The 25,361-nt window shown below is 43.7% G+C and overlaps 1 protein-coding gene and 1 pseudogene across 2 annotated transcripts; both read right to left on the bottom strand.

The window, feature by feature from the left end:
- Nucleotides 1-354: 354 nt before the first annotated feature.
- LOC120667930 lies at nucleotides 355-11,366 on the bottom strand (annotated as a pseudogene).
- Nucleotides 11,367-12,883: 1,517 nt separating this feature from the next.
- Nucleotides 12,884-17,975, bottom strand: LOC120666303 (protein NARROW LEAF 1-like). 2 transcript variants are annotated; one of them, XM_039946122.1, is made up of 6 exons: nucleotides 17,613-17,975; nucleotides 15,262-15,815; nucleotides 15,030-15,173; nucleotides 14,515-14,755; nucleotides 13,842-14,342; nucleotides 12,884-13,758 (listed from the first exon to the last, which is right to left on the bottom strand). In XM_039946122.1, the coding sequence occupies exons 2-6, from the start codon at nucleotides 15,736-15,738 to the stop codon at nucleotides 13,367-13,369; spliced, it is 1,755 nt and encodes a 584-aa protein (XP_039802056.1). In that variant the 5' UTR covers nucleotides 15,739-15,815; nucleotides 17,613-17,975; the 3' UTR covers nucleotides 12,884-13,366. The 2 variants fall into 2 exon arrangements, with proteins under 2 accessions (XP_039802056.1, XP_039802055.1); XM_039946121.1 differs by having other exon boundaries at nucleotides 15,262-15,878; nucleotides 17,613-17,909.
- Between the last annotated feature and the right edge of the window lie 7,386 nt (nucleotides 17,976-25,361).

Here is a 25,361-nt window from a genome sequence, read left to right on the forward strand (position 1 = left end):
CCCACACACACACACCCACCTGTCGCTCGTCCCGGTCATTCAGAAGAGAAATGGGATTGATCATTTCTTGAGTTTGAGCATGGGGGATAGTTGTTGATGAGTAACACAGGCGCCACTAAGATTCGCCTCAAAGTAATCAAATGGGAGTCTATACCCTCACGCAGCAGCTGCATATCTCCTTCTATCACCACTCACTTTTCATTTTTATTGTAGCATATATATCAGCATGGCAGGTATACATATGTTACACTCAAGCAGCCGAATGTAACTGACATCCATGGTCTGCTCATCAGATACATGACAACGGAGTAATAAATCCCAAACTATCTTGAAAGTCTGCTACTTTTTTTCGCTTCATGTCTCCTGAATTTTCCTGAGGTTGGTTCTGAGATTGAGCGATGACCCCAACTTCACAACATTGTAACTGCGCTTGAAGTCACGGAACCTGAGGGTATGTAGCACGGCGGGTTTCCCACATCAAGGAACTCCTCCGCAGGTCCAATGAGATAGTCTTCAGTAGGCACGACGAACACCGCCACAGAGGTCCGCGCCAGCGCCGAGTTGGTCATCACACGGTGCTCGGCGCTCTTCACCGTCCCATTGGTCACGACCTCAAGTTGCTAGCTGAAGTTGACGACGAAGGCATGGGGCACAGGCTGGACCTTGATCCAGTTGCCATTGTAGGCGACCTCGAGACTAGGGACTTGGCCCGGGAGGAGGATGGCCATGAGATCCCGGTCGCAGTGCGGTGGCAGGCCGAGCGTGGTACTTGGGTTTGGGCATGGTGGGTAGTGGTTGATGTCGAGAGTCACGTCGCCGCGGGTGAGGTCCCCCTCGAAGAAGTCGAGCGGGAGCCCCGTGCCCTCAATCAGCAGCCTCAGCAACTCCATTGCCAAGCCTCTTGTCAGCAAGGTGAAATTCGCAACAACCTCTTGTTGACACAGAATCGTGCCAACACACTCGAATGTGCTAGAACGCACAACGATCGTCAAAACGATCAACACAGCGAAAACCCTGGGCGGACCGGTCTGACCGGTTTCACCGACCGGTCTGATCGGTGCAAGCAGGGAGCTCGCGAAGACCTAGAACAGCGAGCTCGGGAGTGACCCCATCGGAGCTCATGAACGTAGGGTTGCTCTGAGGTCGGCAGGCCACTCAGAACGTCTTCAAATGCCGTCGAGACGAAGGAAGAAAGCAATATAGGGTTGGAAAAGGCTAGGGTTTGAGAGATAAAAAGTAATGCGATTTTTTGTATTGATTCGATTGGGAATAACCTCAATCGTCCTTAGCCTTTATATTTATAGGCCGGGGAAGACGTACCCCTTCACGAGTAGGATTACATGAGGACTCTTTACAAAAAAAACTAATTCTACTCGGACTATACAGACCAGACCGGTCTAACCAGTCGACCCGACCGGTCAGACCGGTCGGCCTCGGCAGGTACCAAATTTGGCTGTCAACATATGCCCCCCTGCTTTTTAGTGAGTTTACAAGATAAAAAGCAAAACATAAGTATTCTATACAATACTAGGGTCTAAAAAATACTGCTAAGGACGATTCTCATAAACCGGCCATCTTTCTTCATGCATCTTGCCACACGCTTGGGTAGAATTTCTTCAAGTACTTCCCATTGATAGCTCTAGGTAGTCGATCTCCTTGCAACGTCTCCATCATGTAGGAATTCCCGAAGATAACTTTAACAACTCTATATGGACCCTCCCAACTTGGCGACCACTTACCAAACTTATTGATTTTCATCCCAAGAGGTAATATTGTCTTCCAAACTAAATCTCCAACCTGAAAAGATTTATCTTTTACCTTCTTATTGTAAGATCTAGCAACCCGAAGTTTGTCCTTTTCAATCTCCTTTAAAGCTTTCATACGCTTGTCGGTCACCTCATCAATATTATCCATCATTGAATTATAATAATCAACAGCAGAAAGATTATTTTGCTTAGCCAATCTATAAGCGTCCAGATTTACCTCAACGGGTAAAACGACCTCTTGACCATACACACGCTCAAAAGGAGTAACCTTGGTAGCACCATGAGGAGATATACGATGAGCCCACAATGCTTCGGATAACACTTCATGCCACCTCTTAGGATTTTCTTCTATTTTCTTCTTAATAAGCTTGATCAAAATTTTGTTACTTGACTCGGCCTATCCATTGGCCTGAGCATAATATGGATATGAATTGAGCAACTTGATCTTGTAAGACTCGATAAATGCGCGTACCTCCTTTAATATAAATGAAGAGCCTTGATCCGTAGTCAAAGTTTGAGGAATACCGAATCTATGAATAATATGCCCAATTATAAACTCAATCACCTCTCTATGTGTCATATTCTTCAAAGGAACCGCTTCGTTCCACTTAGTAAAATAATCCGTAGCAACCAACACGAAGCGATGCCCCTTTGAAGATGGAGGATTAATTTGTCCAATAAAATCCAACCCCCAACCTCGGAATGGCCATGGTTTAATGATAGGATGTAACAATGCAGCAGGTACCAATTGCAAATCCCCAAACCGTTGACATTCTTCACATCCCTTATAATACTTGAAACAATCCGAAATCATGGAAGGCCAATAAAAACCGGCTCTCCTAAGCAACCACTTCATTTTAGGAACCGATTGATGAGTACCACAGATGCCTTCATGAACTTCTCCCATAGCAACCTTGGCCTGATCCGAGTCCAAACACTTGAGAAGCAAATCTTCGGCGGTTCGACGATAAAGCTCATCATCAATTAAAATATACTTGAACGCTGCACGCCGAATATTTCTCTCTGCACCACGACCAGGATCTTTAAGATAGAAGATTATAGGAACTCTCCAATCCTGATCTTTGGCTTTTTTTCATAGCCGAATCAGTGTTTTCTTCTGTCTAATCGGTTAGACCGGTCTCGGACCGGTCAGACCGGTCGGGGCGGTTAGACCGGTCGCGTCAATCGGTTTGACCGGTTCGTCCAGAAACTGCAACTCGGCTATCATTTGCATCGGTCTTCTAATGTTAAATTTTCCTTTTCTAACATTATAACCAGATGCTTGCTGAGCCAGAGCATTAGCCTGTCCATTTTCTTCTCTTGGCAAATGCCTTATAATGAATTCATCAAAAGAAGAAATAATTTCGAGGCACTTATCAAGATAAGCATTTAATGAACCATTATAACATTGGCATACCTTGGATACTTGCTGCACAACGAGAAGCGAATCACCAAAAACTTCAGCATGCTTCACGCCCATGGATTGTAAAATTTCCAAGCCGAATAATAATGCTTCATACTCAACTTGATTATTTGTGCAATATTCTTCTAATCGGTTTGAGAATTCAAAAACAGCACCACTTGGAGATATAAGGACAGCACCAATTCCTCTCCCATCATCACAAACCGATCCATCAAAATAAAGCTTCCATGGTGTGCAAAAAATATGACCGATTTTCTAAATCATGCTCATCATTAATTCGATGCTCAACAATGAAATCCGCTACAATTTGGCCTTTCATAGACTTCAAAGGTTCACAAGCCAAATCATATTCTATCAAAGCATATGCCCACTTGCCGATTCTACCACTCAAAATCGGCTTTTGCAACATATGTTTTATCACATCGGTTTGACATACTACTATGCATGTACTAGATAGTAGATAGTGTCGCAATTTAGTACAAGCATGATATAAAGACAAGCACAACTTTTCAATAAAAGTATACCTTGTTTCCGCATCAATAAGTCATCGGCCTATATAAGTAACAACATACTCCTTTCCTTCGGTCTCTTGAGTCAAAACAGCTAAAATAACTTTATCTTCGGCCGCTATATAAAGTTTAAAAGGAACACCTCTCCTAGGTGCTTTAAGAACCGGCGGCGAAGACAAATAGTATTTAATTTTCTCAAATGCCTCTTGCTGTTTTGCCCCCCAAGTAAATTCGGCTTCATTCTTTAACCGAAGAATAGGAGTAAAAGCATCAATCTTTCCGGACAAATTAGAAATAAATCTTCTCAAATAATTTACCTTGCCCTGAAACTTTTGCAAGTCTTTCTTGCAAGTAGGAGCCTCAACTTTCCTCATAGCTTCAATTCTTTTAGGATCAATCTCTATGCCCTTCTCATGAATGATGAAACCAAGGAATTTTCCCGCCGATACTCCAAAAGCACATTTGAGTGGATTCATCTTCAAACCATACCGACGCATTTTTTCAAGAGCAAGTTTTAAATCGGCTAAATGAGAATCCAAACTGGCCGATTTAATAACAATATCATCAATGTACACTTCCAAGATAACACCAAGCAAATCATGGAAGATCAAATTCATAGCCCTCTGATAAGTTGCACTGGCATTCTTTAAGCCAAAAGTCATAACCACCCACTCAAACAAACCAACAAATCTGGGACACACAAAGGCCATTTTAGATGTATCTTCCTCGGCCATGAATATTTGATTATAACCCGTGTTACCATCAAGAAAGCTAATAACACGATGTCCCGATGCTTCATTAATTAGCATATCGGCTCTAGGCATAGGATATTCATCCTTGGGAGTAGCATTATTGAGATCTCTAAAATCAATGCAAACACGAATCTTGCCCGAATCTTTCTTTTCAACAGGCACAATATTAGAGATCCAATCCGCATAACGACAAGACCGAATAAAACCAGCATCTAATAATCGATTAATCTCCTCTTTAATTCGGTCATAAATACTAGGATTGAAATGTCTAGCCAGTTGTTTATAAGGTTTAAAACCGGCTTTGATTGGTAAGCGATGTTCAACAAGATCACGACTCAATCCCGGCATTTCAGAATACTCCCAAGCAAAACAATCGATATATTCTTTTAATAACTTTATCAAATCGGCTTTAAACTCAACCGATAAATTCTTGTTTACAAAAGTCGGCCTAGGAATAGTACCATCACCTAAATCTACCTTTTCTAAAGAATCAGCCGACGTAAAACCTTGGCCCAGCTTGTCCATGTCTTCTGATTCTTTAATAGTTTCACACATATCGTTTGTACGCGCCCGATAGTGCTCAATGCGTTGCTGGAGCCACTCTGTGTTGGACCGGTCTGACCAGTCTGACCTACCGGTCTGACCAGTCTGACCTACCGGTCTGACCAGTCGGCTCTGATGGCCGATCCGAAGAGGACCGGTCTGACCGGTCGTGGGATCCGGTCCGACCGGTCGCACCTGAGTCGCCTGCTAGACTCATCTTTACAGCATTAAGTGATTTAGCCGATTTTCCATCGGCTTTAGAGTTGCAGGAACGAAACCCTCCTTGGTGAAACTGATAAGTTCATAATCGGACAGATCCAAGCCCGATAAACACTTGATGTTGTCATTGGCACCAATGGAATTGGAATCGGTGGTAGCTATGAAGGAAGAAGTGTCACCAGGCACTATCTCAACCTCATCACCGATCCACTGAATAAGAAATTGATGCAAAGTAGACGGAACACATTGATTGGCATGAATCCAATCACGCCCAAGTATTAAACTGAAGTTACCTTGCACTTCCGAGATGAAGAAGGCTGTGGCAAGCGTCTTACTTCCAACGGTGAACTCCATGGACGCAACTCCCTTGGCACCAATGGGATCACCTCCACCTACACTGCTAACCGTCATGTTGGTCTTGATTAGCTCCTCGTCCTTCCCGCCAAGCTTCTTATGCAATGAGTAGGGCATAAGATTTACAATAGCCCCACCATCCACTAACATGCGAGAAATCGGCTTTCCATTAAGATGTCCCCTCATGTAGAGAGCTTTCAAGTGGTTATCCGATTCCTTAGGCTTCTGGAACACAGCATCACGAGGCCCAAATTGAAGATGAGCCACCTCCTCTTCAGGAATTATGAGATAATCCGAAGACATATGCACAACGTTGATCTCCAAATTGTTGCGCTCCGGGGACGCCTCATAATCCACCAGTTCTTCTTCTTCCGTTACTGGAGGAGCTGGTTCCACTTCATCAACTCGAGAAACCAAAACAGGCACCGCTGATTCGGCTGTACTCTCTGCACTGGGCTCAACCGGTCTGACTGGTGGCTTAGGGCGGTCTGACCGGTCGCCGGGTCGGTTCGACCGGTCCTTCTACTGGCTGGTCAACTGTCTTGACTTGCCACACCTTGCCTTGAGGGATCATGGGTCTGTATTTGTTGAAGTACTCATCCCTTGCCTTCTCTGCCTCCTGCTCCCTCTTTTCCTTATTGTGAAGACGTTGGAGCTTCCTCTTCTGGGTATGCGTCAATCCCTCGGGACACCCACGAGGTTGATGGTATTTGTCCGCCACTTTGCTGCCACCGGCCTCATGATTGTTAGCAGTAAAAGGTTTCTTGACAGGAGGAGCAGAAGAAGTAGCCAATTTATCAATCACCATCGGCTCTTTACCCTTATCTTGCACAACCACTTTAATCTCGCCGATCTGAACAACAGTATCGGCTTTAGCCTTCCCTGGAGTAGCTTCTAATTGCACCTCTAACTTCTTTTCCTTCACGCGGTATTCAACCTGCGGAGAAACAAATTGCGTCAGTCTCTGTTGAGACCGGTCTGACTGGTCATAGGGGACCGGTCTGACCGGTGGCGCCTGCTAAGCCGGACCAGATTGGTGTGCTCCCAATCGGTCGTGTACTGGCGTCCTTGATCTTTCCTCCCTCTGATATGGTGGTGGATATGGCATTGGAAAGCACTGGAGCCAAATCCCCTCATGTTCCCACACCGAATTAACTGCATTTGACGCCGGTGGGGACCAAGGCATAGTAGCATACACCTTCTGTGGAGGAAACTGAGGATAATTACTCATGCGCCTGATGAATTCCATCCTTGGAGGCGAAGCATTGCCCCGACGCGGTAGTGAGTGAGGCCTCTTTTTTAATGGCCGATCTTGTTGAACGGCCTTAGTGTACTTGTTCAATAACTGCCCAAAGGTAGGTCCCTGATTTGTACACCTACCCTGCAGTTTTGGCACATTTATTTTCCAAGTACCCTCTTCTGGACGTTCCGGCTTGAAAGTTCGGAGCTGCTCCCTGGGCCGGTCTGACCGGTTGATGCTACCGGTCTGACCGGTTGCGCCTGGACAGCAGGCTGACTGGAGGAACTTGCTTGTCCCCCGGGCTTAGAAGCAATAACAAAAATCCTCAAAGTCGGTTTTCCATCAGGAGTCTTCTCAGCAACGACTTCTCGGGCCAGAATCTTATCATTTGCATTTATCGGCCTTGGATCTCCAATCACCATATTCTTCCCTTGAGCCCCTTCGGCTTGCTCCGGCCGAAGGAGAACCTTTGGATTATTCAGTTCCAAAGTATGGACAGGGAAGGGGGTCTTGTCTACTTGCATCTCAGAAAGCACCAATTGTCTTTCATCTACAGCCGATTGGATCTGTCGACGGAAAACATTACAATCATTAGTAGCATGTGAGAAAGAATTATGCCACTTACAATATGCATGCCTTTTAGTTCTTCCGGCGACGGTATAGCATGAGACAAACGAATGTTTCCATGTTTAAGTAATTCATCAAAAATCCTATCGCACTTGGAAACATCAAAAGTAAATTTCATCTCATTTTGCCGATTCTTTTGAACCGGCTTAAGCGAATGACACATAGAAGGTTTGTCCTTTGACGGCCAAACAAATTCAGCGGCGTACACTCCCTTTTCCTCATCGTGTGAACAGTCGGAATCATTCGCAACAACATGCGTGTTAGACCGATGAGGCTTAAAGGAATCTTTAGAATTTTTATACTCAAATTCGACACCAACAGCTCGCATTTGCAAATGATTAATCGTAATGAAATCAAAACCTTCTAGTTTTTCTTTCAAATAAGAACGCAAGCCATTAAATGCCAAATCCGCCAAATCTTTTTCCGAAAGAGACGAATTGAAACAACGGTTTTTTAAAGCTTTAAATCTCTGGAAATAATCCAAAACTGATTCATCTCGGTTTTGTCTAACCAATGTTAAGTCTAGCAATCTAACTTCGGCTTCCCCACTAAAGAAGTGATCATGAAATTTGTGCTCTAATTGATTCCAATTTAAAATTGATCCCGGCGCAAGCGAGGAAAACCAAGAAAGCGGTTCCGGTCAAAGATAAAGAAAATAAGCGAACGCGCAAAGCAACGTTAAGACCCGCTTCTCCCAATTGCAAGACATATTGGCTAACATGCTCCCAAGTCGTACGAGAATCTTCACCGTTAAATTTCACAAACTCGGGAACGCGCCAACCAGCAGGATATGAAATGAAATCAAACTCTGGAGGATACGGCTTTTGATATAAACGCGACCCACCCATATCAATCCCAAGTTTAGATTTAAGCACACCGGCCAAATCCTCTTTAAACCTGTTGAAATCGGCCTGGTAAGTACCGCTGGCCGATGTATGCGAAGAGGCCGAAACACGTTGCGTGGTAGGACCGGTGTAAGTCATGTTTGTATTAGGAACCGGCCCCCGGTGAGGTCCAGATCCCTGCTGTGATGTAGTATGAGGCCCGGCATACATCACTATCTCATTGGTTCGGCTAGGGACGGCCGAACCGGGAATAGAAGCGTGCGGTGCAGAGGGCACTGGACACTGTCCCGTTGGACCGGTCTGACCGGTCGTGTAACCGGTCTGACCGCCTGCACCGATCTGACCGGTCGAGGAGACCGGTGGGACCGGTGGCACGTGGACAGTAGATGGCAACGGCGTTTGCCCTGGAAACGAGTTCGGCGGCATCCCAAAGAATTGATCCTGGGTAGCAGATGTGCCAGCCGAATTCGCTTCTAGAATATAAGTGCCATCCTCGACACCTTTGCCCTTTTTAAGTGCCTCAATCTGATCATTGAGCCCAGCAAAACTCTCTCCTGCAGCTACTTGTGCGGCGGATATTTTCGAATCTACCATAAGAGAGAATTGCTTGACTAATTCAAAGGGATCATTAGGAAGTACCTCAACCTTGCCTTGGTTCAGCTTGAATGATGGCATCACGAACTCCCCGGCCCTCATGAATAGGCCTCCTCGCTCCTTTTTGAATCCTTAAAGGAACTGCTCTTTCAGGTGCTCTTCAACGATGAGGTAGGCCCTGCGCTCGTCTTCAGTGAGTTCCTCCATGGTCGCCTTGATGACGTTGTCGTTGTGAATTTCACCATGAGTACCCATCTTTCCGGAGAAGTTAGATTAGATCGGTTTTAAAAAACCAGATTAATCTGTTCCCCAGCGGAGTCGCCAAAAAGTATGTGGACACAGAATCGCGCCAACACACTCGAATGCGCTAGAACGCACAACGATCTTCAAAATGATCAACACAGCGAAAACCCTGGGCGGACCGGTCTGACCGGTTTCGCCGACCGGTCTGACCGGTGCAAGCAGGGAGCACGCGAAGACCTAGAACAGTGAGCTCGGGAGGGACCCCGTCGGAGCTCGTGAACGTAGGGTTGCTCTGAGGTCGGCAGGCCACTCAGAACGTCTTCAAACGCCGTCGAGACAAAGGAAGAAAGCAATCTAGGGTTGGAAAAGGCTAGGGTTTGAGAGATAAAAAGTAATGCGATTTTTTGTATTGATTCGATTGGGAATAACCTCAATCGGCCTTAACCTTTATATTTATAGGCCGGGGAAGACGTACCCCTTCACGAGTAGGATTACATGAGGACTCTTTACAAAAAAAACCTAATTCTACTCGGACTGTACAGACCAGACCGGTCTAACCGGTCGACCTGACCGGTCAGACCGGTCGGCCTCAGCAGGTGCCAAATTTGGCTGTCAACACCTCCCTAAAACAGAAGTCGAAGGGAATTAGGGAAATCAGATTAAGTTGTTTACAGTCCTTGGAAACACAACTAACAAGAGGTACGAAATTTACAGTTTTGAATTTGATGATATAAAGTTCTACTACCTCCATCCCAAACTATAACAACTTTTTGACTTTTCAAAGTCAAACATTTTCATCTTTAACCAATAGTATTTTTTAAAAATTTACTTTTACATAGAAAAGGTTACAACATTAGTTGGTTTCATAATGAATAAACTGATATCACTCACCCGCAAAAAAAAAGAATAAACTGATATCACTTTTATGTTATTATTATTTATATTTTTTACCACCTAGATTAAAGATAAAAATGTTTGACTTTGAAAAGTCAAAAGTTGTTATATTTTGGGACAGAGGTAGTACTAATTTGTACTAACTCTTTTGTTATGGTCAGTGATAGCATATTGGCACTTCGAGCTGCATGTCTCCTAGTCACCGTTGATGTTTGATTACTTACCGGAGCCTGTGGGGCTTGTCAGGCCAGTCCTTGGTGCAATTACCGACGGGGAAGTCATAGGCAAACCGGAGGCAGTCCCGCCAGTACCTCTCACCGCCGGTCTCGTAGGTGGTGCCGGAGAAAAGCCGAGCCCCCTTGGTTATATCCTCTGAGCAGAACTCCACCTTATCCGCTGCCGCCAGCCGGAAGAACTCCTCGCCCACGGCCGCCATGTCCTGCATCGCCTGCTCGGAGATGCCGTGGTTGATCACCTGCATCTCGGCCATGCACCTGGTTAGCTTTGGTACTGATGCAAATTTAGATTCATATCAACTTAGGAAAAAGTCTATATAACCCTTAATGTATCGAGGGTCGACTGCATCACCCCCTTAACTATAGTACCGAGTTTTTAACCCCTTCATCTTTATAGAAACCGTTTAAAACACCCCTTAAGACGGTTTTGCATGGTGCTTTGCCATGCTGGTGAGCTGAGGTGGACGAGATGCTGACATGGACCGAGATTGATATGTGGACCCAACTTGTAAGTGGCAGATCACATTCGCCATGTCCCGCTCTACCTCACCGGGTGTGGTGATAGCTAGGTGCGCCTCGCCACTAGCAAGGGGCCCCGCTTGGGTCTCTCGGGAGCTCCTCGTCCGTTGCCATAGGAAGATGAAGAGAGAGATTGACAAGTGGGCTCCACATGTAAGGGATCCATGTCAGCATCACAATCCACTTTAGTGTGCCACCGAGGCAAAACCACCCAGCGAAACCACCTTGGGGGGGTCCATTTAAATGGTTTTGAACAGGTCAGGGGCTCAAAAACCCGGTTTTGTAGTTCAGGGTGATGTAGTCGATCCATAATACGTTGGGGGTTATACAAACTTTTTCTATCAGCTTATTAACCAGGAGGAATATACGCTAGTATGTATATATGGTTGGTTTGGAGTTTGTGTTGACTAGCCTGGAAGAATCCAAACTCCTTGCCGGTGTCGAGGATGGCACAGCGGACCTCATCGCGGCTGCAGGACATGTCGATGACGGGTAGGGCGACGACAGCGGAGGATGCCGGCGGGACCTGGTCGGGAGGGAAGACGAAGCAGTCCGGAAGGGACGTGGGGGACGGGGGTTGAGTAGTGGATCATGTTCTCCATGGATGAACCTGGTTTGCCGGACCTGAAGAGGTTGTGGACGCCCGCATGGCAATTTATTAGCGTGGGGAGAGCTTTGGGCGACAAGAAGGTCTCCCATTACGCTTATATTAATTGGATTATGTTGACACAAAGCTTTGTGAGTCTAGTGTTAGTCAAGTCCTAAAAAAGTTTAATGGAGCTATCACTAGATATGCAAAACACTAGCTAGCTAGATAGCTTTAAAGGACCCGGTCCTTTGATCTTCTAGATGCAGAGTATTTCTTTGGCGCACGTGTGGCGCGCCACTATACCAGTTTAGCTAAAAATGCTTATATTGTACTACTGGATACTTTGTTGTGCCCTTAAATTTTGCTTCATGATTGACCGCGATCTATACTAAAATGTTATTTAGCATGAACCGGAGCTTCCAAATACTAACAATTGTACACACGACAGAGTACAAAGAAGCTCTAAATCCTAGTTTTTGAATGTGGTAATTGTACTCGGAAGAAAAATCAATTTACTTTCTTCGAGTATAGCCAAAGTCTGGATAACCCTCTAAGCTATAATTTAGCTCAATTTACCCCATAAACTATGCCATTTAATTCATTTTACACCATATTACAATTTGTCTTTTTCTTTTCTTTCCATATACAAATTGAATTTCAATTTTAAATTTTGCAGGGTAGTAATGGACATCACAATGCATATTAAAAATATTATAATTTTTTCATCATTATTTTTCATATAGCTCCAATGACTAATTATTATTAAATATCCTAACCTATCAAAATAATAATAATAAATTATGATTTATTTTTTCTAATATGTGTTATAGTCTTTACTATTCTTGTAAAAATTTAAATTAGAAGACCACCTATGCGTGAAGAAATGAAAAAAACAATTATATTAGGAGTTAATTTGAACCAAATGGCATAGTTTGGAGATAAAATGAACTAAATGATAGTTTAGGGGGTTATCCAGACTTTAGCTATAGCTAAGGGGAGTAATTGAAAGATAAAGACCAGTGACCTCTGCATAGAGCTCGCACAATTTGTGTCAACATCATCAATGGTAGTAAAATTACTGATAAAGGCTCTAATTTAGGGTCTGTGATTTTCATGATCAACGTCAACATCTTGATAGGACTAACATTGTTTGCTAGTATATAAACAAGCAATGTTTTCTATTATGCAAAGTTTTACACCTCATAGATTCTTAAAGACCCCAAGCACGCATCCAAGGTCAAAGCAGAGCTCTAAGAGGCCAAATTTCTTTTTTCTTTTTTCTAACTGTAGCAAGATGGTCACAGCTTTAGGCAGTGTGTACTGTTTTAGGTGGCCTAATGAGTTATTAATAAAGAATAAAAGAACGATCATAGAAGAGAAAAACCAAAGGGAATAAAGAATAAAAGAACGATCATAGAAGAGAAAAACCAAAGGGGCCTCGGTCTCCGACTTATCAAAAAAAAAAGGAGCACCACCAAAAAAAATCTTATCAGTATACCACATGCATGTGTCAATTCAAACTTCAGGCAATTTTGATCAGAAAGCGGCTAAACTGCTGCTTGAATGGAGGAAATTCAGGATCCAAATCTCTAGGATTTAGTCCCTAAAAAATCCACCTTTATTGCAATCCATCTGGTTGCAGTTGCAATTCTGAAGCCTAAGCTTCTCGAGCTCTGGTTGCCGTTGCTAGATTTCACATTGCTTCGTGCTGTACACTCACGAAGCATACAACAAATGACAGGATTACATGGCAAGGAATAAGGCGCCTCCATCTAACTGAGGCGCCGATGTCTTACGCACTTACTACATACTAGACACTAGATGCAAAACTGCAGGAGCAACCAGCTTCTGGAGCTTCACAGCTGAACTCAAACTGGCTCCAAGCAAGGAAGTAGGTCCGGCCGTTCCAAAATACATTATTTCCTTTGTGGTCACAAATTCCCTTCATTGATCCATACAAGGTGGATGGTGGAATAAATCGCAGCATCCTACACGCCTGCTGCCATAGCAGCCTCACTTCTGCAGGTCGATGTCCAGCGTCGAATCAGAGCGCAGCCTTTTCGGTTCCCGCTCTCCCAGATGCAGACCAATACAAATGTCATCAGGTGAATTTTCCAAGTTCGCCAAGTTGTTCAATTCACCGTTACCTTCTTGGCCATCACGCATAGGAGACATACCAATCAGGTTTGGGATGAACTGATGCTCTTCAACATTCTCATTGGGTTGGTCCGTCGAGGTGGCAGAACTGTCTCGGGGAAGTTGCTGGATGTTGATGCCAAGAGGCTCATAGATCTTGTCGACTTTATCATTCTCTTGAGGGCCAGCAACAGGTGATGATTCTGTGGCATTTGAATTAGCAGCAGCGGCGGCGGCAGCTAGAGTGATCCTTTGTTCTTCCAGGGCAGCTGTGTACGAAAGAATGACAACAATTAGAGGAAATGAAGATGACAACAGAAACAAGGCCAAAATATCTAGTAAAAAAACAGACCTTGTAGCCCTTCACTTGTTGTAATCAGATCAAGCTCCAGAAGATCAAGAAGGCGGCCGAGATCAACTCCACTTGTCCAGTTCTCCGGGCCGTGACCACTTTTTAGCTTCAACCTTCCCCGATTAGCTGTACCACCCCATATAATCCCTATAGGCTGTGGCTTCTCACCATCTTGTCCTGTTAAGATTATGAGGCTTCCGCTATCCCCTTCAAGATCAAATGTTTGCTGGTTCTCCCCAACAACAAGAAAGTCAGTGAAGAAGCATATTCCCTTCTCGTCATTGTACTCAAGAGCGTATGCAACAACAGTTCCTGTTGTCAGACCAGAACTTCTTCCAACTTTGACAACTTGTCTCCCGATGAGACTGCCAATTGGGGACTGCAGATCAATTGCCTTAACGTCACCAATGACTCCAACTCCTTTAACCGAGGTGCTGACACTACTAATGTCAAAGTCATCAGCAAAAGGTATAAATGCACCATCAGCTCGGACAAAAGTTTCTGCAGATGCATTACAAGGTAGAGAATATGTTAGGGAAAAAATATCAATATACCCTCAATAAATAAAATATAACAGATGAGCAGTGGTGAATGCACAGCAAGATCAGTCCTGCAGAAAGATGCCATGAAGTGCAAAAAAACAAATTGACCAAAGTTGTAATTGACATCTTACCTGGGTTTGTTCCTGCATAGATCCCATACCAAACATCATCTGTTATAAATGATGTTGCTCTCTCAACAGCACCAAGGTAAACTCCAGGTCCAAGATTAGGAGGCAGTGGATGGAACATCTTCTGATTAGGATAATCCAGATCAACCGCAACGTGCCTATTTGTAAGGAACCCAACTTGCTTATTGCCAGTTCGACTCTTCACAATGGCACCCAAAGTTCCATAGGTCTCAAGACTAGCCACCTGAAGATTAAAACAAAACAACTCTTAGCTGAAGACGTCAAATTCATGAATGTTTTGTATATCAATTATCTATGAGTAAACTTGATGCATAGGAAAACATTGCAGACCTGAAGTAGGTGTGGTCATTGTCTAATTATAGCAAAGCAGGTCATTTGATAAAAGAAAATGGTCAAGTGATGAAGCAGTCAAAAGGCTATGTTGTTGTTGTTGTTGTTGTTGTTGTTGTTGTTGAAGCAGTCAAAACAAGATGTAAACAGAAACAATGGAACATTACCTGTGAACCTGAGCCTACGATAGGGTCGCTACCACGCAATCCATCAACAAGCTCATCATACAGTTGTTCCTTTGGTGTAGGGGCTGGTGCACCATAATAAGAAAATTCAACAACATCAACATCACACCATACACCCCCAGGTCCCTGTTTATGGAACAGTACAAAACTGAATATGTGATTTCAGATGGCTTTAAATAACTTTCTAAACTACATTATACAAAATCATGTCTACCTCAAGGGCAGCTGGAAGACACTGTGTAGTGCTGAGCCACTTCCTGTGAACCTTTCGAGCAACAAATACAAGGATGGCAGGTGTGTCGGTTAATGTTCCTTTCCTGATTCTAAAGCCTATTGCTGTACCAAGACTAAATCGGCGCAGGATCTTGCTATGGAATGCTCTTATAATCATTAAATCAAGTAAGGTGGTGGCTTGCTGCCCCTTTGGCAAGCGACCAAGATGTCCTGGTAGCACACCCTTCTGTAGATTCCCAAAGTAATTAGCACGGCCTTCGGCTGAGCCGTGCATTAGAGTAGATGTAGGCCAAGAAAAGTATGCAGCGCTGCTTTCAGAGTGCTGACCAGCTGAGGCGATTGGTTGGAGAGGAGATGGGCAACAATTATGATTGCATCCGTTTCTCTCCATATCCAGAGCTGAACCCTCTGACTGCGAGGAACCTGCATGCGCCTTCCAAATATCTGAGGGCTGCATTATGCAAGTATCATCTAGTTCTTGTAGACTTTTGAAGCCTTCAATGTTGTACTATTGTAGCATGGGAGAGCAGAATCCTAAAGAAGAAAATTCGTAGATAGCTCAGTTTTAAAATTGACGCAGGCCGGACCAAAGAAAAACTGCACAGGTCATCAAAAGAAAATGACTAATCATCAGGAATTGATCTACAAGTTCTTACAAGAGTGAACAAGTCCTCAATGAAGCAAAGAGAATATAAACCTAATATCATGGCAACCTATTTTCCAACAAAAAAAGTACAAAAAAAAAGGTTGTGTGCAGCAGCACAAAAAGCACTGCAATAGGAATGATGTTAAAAGAATAAAGTCCTCTTTGCAGAGAATAAGTGCAAAGTTCTATACATGTGCCATTCCTTCCAATGGAATAACAACAGCTGGAAGAATGAAATGTCAAGAATACCATAGTGGTAAAAGTTTTCCAAAATGAAATGAAAACACTTTGCCAGTAGAAGTGTGGAAAGAAAGCAAATTGGAAACAACAGATGTTCCAAGAATTCAGGCAAATATGCAGCATACAAAAGATTCATGTCGTCTCCTATTCTGCAGATTATTCAATGTGTAACAGAATGAAGAGAAGGCACGTAACAAGAACATGGCTTATCCTCTATTTTATTAATCAAGAACCCAAATGGAGATAAGATACCTATAAGATGGGAGGATCAAGCAAATGGGCAGCTGACATCAAAGACCAAAATTGAATAAATAACTGGCTACAGAATGTTGAAAAGAATGAATGCATTTAGTGATGAAAATTAGGAGCAAATGATCCTCCATATTATCTGGATTTCAAGAGGAGGACCGGAGGAGGTATAGTAGACACCTAGTGGGGCATAGCGCAAACGCCTGGACCCGGACATGAGCAACAAAAGTGGAGAACTATACAGGTTTCGAATTATTCCGAGCACATTAGAGTTACCAATATGCAAGCTACCACAAAAAACCAAACACACTGATTATTGCAACCAATCAGTAGCTGCAAGACACTTAACCATTGTTTAGTTGTACTTCCTAGCACATACCCCTAAATGTGGAATTGTGGAACTCAAGCAAAAGACAGGACACAGGGTAATTAGGTACCTGACCTAGTGACCTAGTACTAAAAAAGGCACCTGACCACTGGAGAACTAGATATAGTTGGTGTTCTAGATATCCTATCCAAAATCGAAAACAAAAGTGCGTCCATTTAGCGAAGATATTTTTGCTCTACAGTGGAGCCACTACCTGACTCCATGCCAATCATGCAAGTTAACATATTTTAGAAGAAAAAAACAGAATTTTCAGTACACTGACACCTCTAAATAGGTACAAGACAGGGTTACAAAAGAACCTGGGTTTGTCATAATTTTCAGCACTTGTGTCAAACATGGGAAGTTTGAAACCCTTCGCCTGAAGCAAACGCTAAAGTGGAGCTAAATACTTAATCAGTTAAATTGGCAGCTCCAATCCAAATGTAACAAATCTACAGCAATAAGAACAATAGAGTAGGTTTTCCAAAAGAACAATAAAGTGAAAGTTGGCCTGAATCACACACCATTTCCTTAAACCCCAAAATCTTGGGCGAACAAATTGCACTCTCCCCCATCTCAATTGGGTACCAGTACCAAGTGGCGCGTCAATTAGTGCTGATCTTCAGCTCAAGGAAAACGAACAGCCTTATGGAGGGCGGATGGATTGGGACCTAAGGCGCCACCGCGCAGCACGCGAATCCACGAGCGAGCGAGTGCGGGAGGACGGATGAAAGGTTTGGATCTAACCGGGAACGAACGACAATCCAACCCCTACAGCAAACGGGAGAATCCATCCGAAGAATCAAGCTAGGACGTGCTGATTACTCACCGGCAGCAGAGGGGGGAACCGGCCGAAGCCCGCACGGGCAGATCCCCGTCGGCACTCCGCTCCACGCGGCCGCGGCGGCGGGCGGAGGATCCAGCAGCTGATGGGAAGGTGGAAGGGGGGGCCTCCCTTCCCGGCCGCCCTCGCTCTGGGCTCGCTACCACACCCGGTCGGCGGGGCGGGGAGGCTCCTGGCAGCGGAGCGCCATGGCCGGCGGCCGGAGGAGCCGCGGGAGTGGTTGGTGTGGAGCGGAGGGAGACCACCAGTCCACCACCGGCCAGTAGGAGTGCAGGGCGGCCTTGTCGTCTTGTCCCTGTCCTCTAGAGTCTAGAGATGGCGAGGAGAGAGAGTGGGCCGGGGAGGAAGGGCCGGAGGAGGGGGACAAATTTCTTGGATTTTGTAAAAAAAAAATTCTCATTTTCGGTTTTTCGCTTACTCTTGTGTCCTTTTCTTCGATTTTTCGTTTATGTCCTTTTCTTCGGGTTTTTTTTGTGAGATAGTATTTTTCGGGCGTTTAAAAATAGAGAGGATCTAATGCACGGTACTCTCTCTCGTGCCACCACCTTCTACCCCTTCCATTCCTTATAGTATCTTCCACCACACTTATTTTGATTTATCTGCTTTCGATTTATTTTAGCTTAGTATTTCTCACAAAATGCTACTGAATCGATCGGTCGATATCAGCTGACTTTTTCCCAGCAGAACAGAATAGTCGATATTGTTGAGATTTTATAAAGAAAGGAAACCAGTTGTTAGGAGCACTGATCCAATATGATTATATAAATGGTGCCAAATGGTGGACGAGTAATAAAGTTCGAATTGTTTGACCATGTTGCTCTAATTAGTATGGTATATACCTATTTGGGTAGAAAAGAATCCATAGAAAATGCAATCTGATTCTTGTATGAATTTGGCAAAATATACAGGCCATCGTCCTACTCCTACATGGTCTTTACCTGAGTCTGGTCCTAGTAGGCACGTGCATGCATGAGTGTTATATATTCAACGCCCTAGGATAGCTTTGACGACATAGATGCGGTGGTCATTTATAAATAAAATTGTATGGTATAGATCTGGGCCAAATAACCTAGCTGTCTCCGTGGAGAGACTGCCTGCTACTTACAGTTTCATCCCTAACCTAATGGATGCTAGTATGTGCTGCGTTATACTTACACTGCTGAGACTTTTATCCCTTTTGTTATTTGTCATGACTGACTTGACCAAATGGATGCTAGTATGGCATATAGTAACTCCCTCCGTTCCAAATTAAGGTCTAGTTTTTTAATATATATTTAGACATAGCGCGTATCTAGGTGCATTGTAAAATCTATATATTTAGAAAAGTAAAAAACAACCTACAATTTAAAAGGAGGTGAGTATATGATCTCTGAATACAAGTTTGCCATTTTAAGTGGGTTTCCTCCACATTTAAAATGATCTACACTAAGGGTAAAATGGATGGCATGTTCACGTGTAGGGGGTGCAATGACACATTGACAAGTTGTCAAGTTGGGCTGTATTGCGCTGGCCCACGTGCTGAAGCTGGTCTGCTCGCATAGCAGCTCATCGAGGCCATACAGTCTGTTAGCCAAAAAAAAAACAGAAAATGATAAAAAAAAATCGAGATGTCAGAAAACCTCGACAAATGATTTTTTAAAAAAAATGATAAGGAAGTACCGAAGAATGTTTTCCATGCGTGCTAATACACGTTGTTAAGTTTATCCACCACTGTTTAACACCTCATACCAAAGCTATGATGCCGTGAAGGAAACTGTCCAGTAGAAAAGTAGAGTTCAGTAACTGTAAATCACGGGATTATTTACAGCAGAGATACCCATGTCAGGAAAAGAGCATCGCTTGTGCAAACTATGAGAAAGGAAAAAAAAACCTCTATGCAAATGCTACCAAACTACTACTGCTGATAAAGATATATACATTGTTCGTCGTTCATACAACACAAACTTGTAGCTGGAAAGTTGGACAGTCCCCGGATAGCATGTAAAGTATAGTAGGATGTACAATTCACTGGCATAACTACACACAATCACTGACAAAGAAGGTGCTGCTGCATCTTCTCGGAAAATGGAAGCAATCAGATTCTTGTTCACCATCAGCAGCCTGAGAGAGATGTAGAACGAATATGTGAGGCAAAGTTTAACACCCAAACTGAAAATGTGGAGCACAACAGAACTACTGAGAAAATATCCCCTGGTTCTGAGCATGAGCAAAGCAAGGACATGTTTTTCGATTCGACGCGAAAAATTCAATCTATTATGACAAGAAAGAAAGCGTGCCAAGAACAGAGGAACTAAAGTTCCAGCAGTCCTTTGTTTGTGGCAATGAATGCATTTAAATTATGTTCTCAGCCTATGGTAGCTACGGTAAGATCACCATCCAGCTCAGTTTACATCTTATACTTTTGCAGTACTTGTGTTTACTCCAATTCAGCAGCGAAAATGTGAGCAAAACAAATGCTTAGACATGGACTGATCTACGTTTATGTGAAATTCTAGGGACCACACCACAGCATTGAAATGGAAGCAACTGAGCACGATTGCACGTACTTACACGCTGAGGGATCCAAACAAAGCAAAAATGAGAGTTATGATCCCATCTGCCACTGCACCAAACAAAGTGATTAAAAGATTAATACTTGCAACAAAGAAATGATCGCGTAGGGGCATGCCCCTCCTGTTTCCCTAAAAAAAGCAAAGAAATGATAGTTTTACAAGGTCGAACATTGCTCAAAGAAAGTCAGTGGAAAGTGGAAACTGAATGGTACCTTAAGAACTGGTTCCCCTTGGTTTGATGTCTTTGATTCCTTCATAGCTTTCATTTGTGCTTTTGCTGCTCTTCCAGCTGCTGACTTGTCAAACTCTTCTTGTCTGCAGGTTTAGGGGAAAAAAGGTTACAATTGGGGCTAAGCTAATCTCAGATCAAGTAAGCATTAAGAATCGTTATCAAACAAGAAGTAATCCAAGTCTCTCCAATGTAAAGTCTTTCTCCTAAAGTCTACCACTCTCTAAGCATGCCACACACCTCCTCTACAATTGTTACACTCGTGATGATTTGAGGATCAATATCAGCAATGACTCTACACTTGTGTTCCCTATCCAAGCTATAATCCAGAGGTAGAACTGTGTCTGACAAACAATTCCAACAGCCTAATTCAGTAACAGATACAATTCAAATTAAGAGATTTAACCAAAAACGTATCTTTGGAAAGCTGTTCAAGTATCCAACACGGCCATACCATCATTAGCAAGTTCGGATCATAGTCACATAGTTCCCGGGTCGATCGGGTCGTGGATCGGGGCCAAGGATCGAGGGTCGAATGTATATAAAAATGCGGGTCGAAGGGAGTAGTTTGGAACGAATGACCCCAATTAATCCGGGTCGACCCTCCGGGTCGATGACACAAGTCACGTAGATCTCATATATCCTACAATTAGAGATGTGTGGTCTGGCAAAGATATAAAAGCAAAAAAGGAGAGAAAAGAAACTTGGGCTGCCCATGTTGGCCCAAATAGCCCATTACTCATCTAACATAACCCTATCTTTGAGTCGTTGGCTGCTGCACGTCGCATGCTGCAGCCGCCGCCGCCGCCATCTCTTTCCTCCCCGTTCTGCCTCTGCTCTGCACCGCTTTCACCAATATGGTAGCTGACTGCAGCATCTGGCACCATCCGAGAACAAAATTGGTAGTCCATGGCTCTCTCATGCCTCCGCAGTGCGCACTCCACCATCGAGACCCGCCGGCATGGTCCATCATCTGCGCTCTACTGGGAGGCCGGCCGTGTGCGCTCTGGTGGTGAATCGGGACGTGAACCAGCTAGAATTGGGTCGATGACCCTGGTCGTCCCCGACCCTCGATTTGGGACGACGTTCCCGGGTCAAGGAACGTGAGGTCGACCCCGAATCTGGTGACTATGGTTCGGATCAAGAGGACATTCTTCTCAAAACAAAGCAAAAGAGGATATCAAAGGGCCCGAGGTAACAGTGTGCATCAAGAACCCGATCTGATTGGACAACAGGAGCTTCTCCTTCCTCCAGCTGTCCCTGCCCTGGTTGCGATGGATGCTATATTCAAGACAGTAGGAGCTCACCCGATTCATGGCTGACAAAGAAGTTTATTTTTTCTGGCAGACGCGGACACTAAAAGTAGTGAGCAAGCCTGCCGTTGCGCCATTGTCATCAAAGCAACCTGCTCCGGGTCAACGACTACAGGTTGCTACTACAGTGACACCTCTCCAACAAACCAGTTCCATTCCATTCGATTCATGAAGAGGGGGATTCAGGAAAAGAGAGCCATGCCATCATCTGATCAAGAACCGATTCGACCGGTCTCAACCCAACATCGTAAACCCAGGAGGACAATCGAATCCCCAATCTGTTAAACCCCCCCTAACCCGTGCTCCGCCACACCAACGCGGAAGACGATCGGATCAACCAAGAGAGGTTGGCTCCTTCTGGTGGAAGGATATTTTAAGGCTCAACACAATATATAGAGGGATTGCCAAATGTACTATTGGCAATGGCTCCACAGTGATATTTTGGGATGATCTTTGGTCACATGATACTCTCATCCAAATACCCGAGATTATACTCTTTTGCAAAAGAGCAGAAAATATCAATTCAGAGAATCATGCAGAAAGAAAATATCTCAAAAGTATTTAACCTTCCACTGTCTGAACAAGCAATGGATGAGTTATTACTGATGCAACATGATATTCAGCAAGTCATCCTTGATGAAGACTCTAATGACACTTGGTCATTCATATGGGGAAACAATTAGTACACATCCAAAAGATTCTATAACTTGGCTTTCAAGCATCTTGGGGCTCCAAGGACTTTTAAATGGATCTAGAAATCAAAGTGCACACCAAGGCTAATGTTTTTTGCCTGGCTTATTTCGGTGGACTGGTTAAATACCAGGGATATGCTACGAAGAAGAAATTTTCATGTTCAGCCCAACACTTATTGTGTTCTTTGCAATGACCAAGTGGTGGAAGATGTCAACCATCTCTTTTTTGGTTGCCCTTTCTCCACAGTTTGCTGGCAGAAATTGGGATTCACATGGGACATTACTCTAGACATACATGCAAGACTTGAACAAGGAAATCGCACTATGGGCATCCCGTTCTTCATGGAAATCTTTATAATTGCAGCCTGGGAAATCTGGAACATCAGAAATGGTAAATTTTTTGAAGGTCAGCCAGTGAACATCCAGCTTTGGATCGTGAGGTTCAAGGCACAGATCACTCCCAACTACACAGTGTTAGAGAGGAATATTGACCCACAATTGTACAATGGCTAGACACGATACTGTAATCATCTTCTAAACCCCCCCTCTTCCCCTCCTCTCTCTGCTTTGTAAGTATCTCTGTAACATGTCTCTGTAATTTATATTTTCACTAATGCAATTGCTGTGGGGATCTCCCCCACAGTCTAAGTTCAAAAAAAAAGTTACTTACCTAGACCAAGTGGGTCGAATCAGCAAGCGTCTCTCTAGAGGTATCAGTCGCCTCGGGAGGGTTGAGAGACCTCACAACCAGACACCTGCTGAAGTAGAGGAAGCGAAATCCCCTGCCTCCTGCTCCTCCTTCTCCTACTCCACCTCTACCTCCTCATTACCAAAGTCATGCGTGGAAGGTGCCTCCTCCTCAAACGAAGACGACAATGAAGCTACATGCGACAATGACCTCGCTCTACCCTTTCCCTCGACCTGTGCCTCCACCTCTCCCTCGACCCCTCCTAGACTCCTCAGCTATATTGGACCCTCTTTGCTAAAGTGCAGATATAGACCTCAAACCGCCCACCATCTTTGTTCAATCACCTGCAATTAAATAGCGTAAACCAATCTAAGTTTGCCGAGTGCCAGATCGGAGACACTCAGGAAAGATTGGTTTGGGGCCGGTGGGGGTTATCTCCGAGATATTAGGAACGTTTGCCGAGTGCCACACATCTGGCACATGGCAAATCCTAAATTTGCCAAGTGCCGGATCGGGGGCACTCGCAAAGGATGTATTTTTATTTCATTTTCTTCCCTCTCTTTCTTCTCCGTAATGTGTTTTGCTAAATTTGTTTGAATGTACTTTGAAAATACCTTGTCAAATTCACTCAACAATGCATATTGATGCTTCTACCAATATTATTCCATTATTTCTAGCAGTTATAGCTAAAATTCAATTTATATCAATTAAAATGGCCTTGTTTGGATACCTTCTAGAATTCTAGACCTCGCTTCCCGAGAAGAGAATCTTGCAGCATGGATGAAGTAATAAATGAAGTCTATTTGCAAAATCTCTTCAGGAATGTGTGTAACTTTTCGTGATGAATCTAATTACGGTAATTAACTGATGATTGCTACAGTGATTCTACAGTAATCATCCTCCAATCGTGCGGTCAAATGCCTCATTAGATTCGTCAGGATTCCTAGCGCAGGGGTTCTGGAGTTGGTTTTGTAAACTGACTTTGTTTGACACATCTAATTAGTGGTCAAACCCCGTTCTAGAATCTCTAGAACACAAATCAAACAAGGCCAATTTTATAATTGCCATTAAAAAATTAAAATTTATCAAACGGATCCAAAAAAATTACCAAAATTTCGCATGAAACAATCTATGTCGTCTATTGCCTATACAGAAAGTTTTGAAGTCAAACCCAAATTCAATCGTCACTTTGACTCCAAGTCTTACCGAATCCTTCTTAAATGTACGATTCTTCATGGAAAACGCTTAGTTTTGTTAGCAACGTACGTGGCAAATTGTGCTAAGATTTTTCAATTTTTTTACCACAGCCTCCACGTATGATATCATGAGATCTTGACAAATCTCATAATTTTCAGACTTCATTTTCTTTTTATAGAATTTAAAAATAATTCTATCACATATTCGTGGTCATGTTTGGTGAACAGGATGTTTGACATTTTCTTCCCCTGCCCGGATAAGCCTCACATTGGAGCCAATAACATGAATATAATTTTTCCATTCATATTAGTCCATTATTCGAATCACTTGCAGTTCAAATTTATCTTATCCCTAAAAAAAATTCCTTTGAATGAAATAAATTAACTAAATATAGCAAACAGGTTGAGAAATATACCAAATTTTAACATGGAGTACCACGTATAGTACGTGGAGAGCAGAAAAATTTTGGAGGGCAGAACAGGAAAAAAATATTTGTTTGCCGAGTGCCAACAAAAATTACTCGGCAAAACTAAAACCTTGCCGAGTGTTTCCACAAAACACTCTTCGGCAAAGTACTAATGGCCGGCGATGTGCTTGACGGCCGTCGCACGTGGCTGGCACGTGTGAGTAATTTACCGTGTGTTTTTTGTTTGCCGAGTGTTCTATCGTTGTTTGCCGAGAGTGTTGTGTTGCCTACACTCGGCAAATCTAAGTTTTTGCCGAGTGTTTCTGTGGTGACACTCGGCAAAGATGGTGTTTGATGAGTGTCTGATGGAATGGAATGCACTCGGCAAATAAGAAGACACTCAGACAAATAGTTGGTTTCCGGTAGTGACCGCACTGCACAACTAGTGAGAACATGCAACGCCTGAAACAACGACAATGTGAAGACTAACACGGGGGAGCAAACACACGACTGAAACAAAAATCAATTATTCTCAGCGCAAACAAGAAACTAAATAAAATGCTTTCAACCACTCTGGAATCTGCCCACCGCATGCAACATGAGAAATACGTTCGAGGCAGGCGGATCTGACCAGCAGGCAATACATGCTTGAACTTG

This window comes from Panicum virgatum, chromosome 3N, assembly GCF_016808335.1.
Source record: "Panicum virgatum strain AP13 chromosome 3N, P.virgatum_v5, whole genome shotgun sequence".
Taxonomy (NCBI): Eukaryota; Viridiplantae; Streptophyta; class Magnoliopsida; order Poales; family Poaceae; genus Panicum; species Panicum virgatum.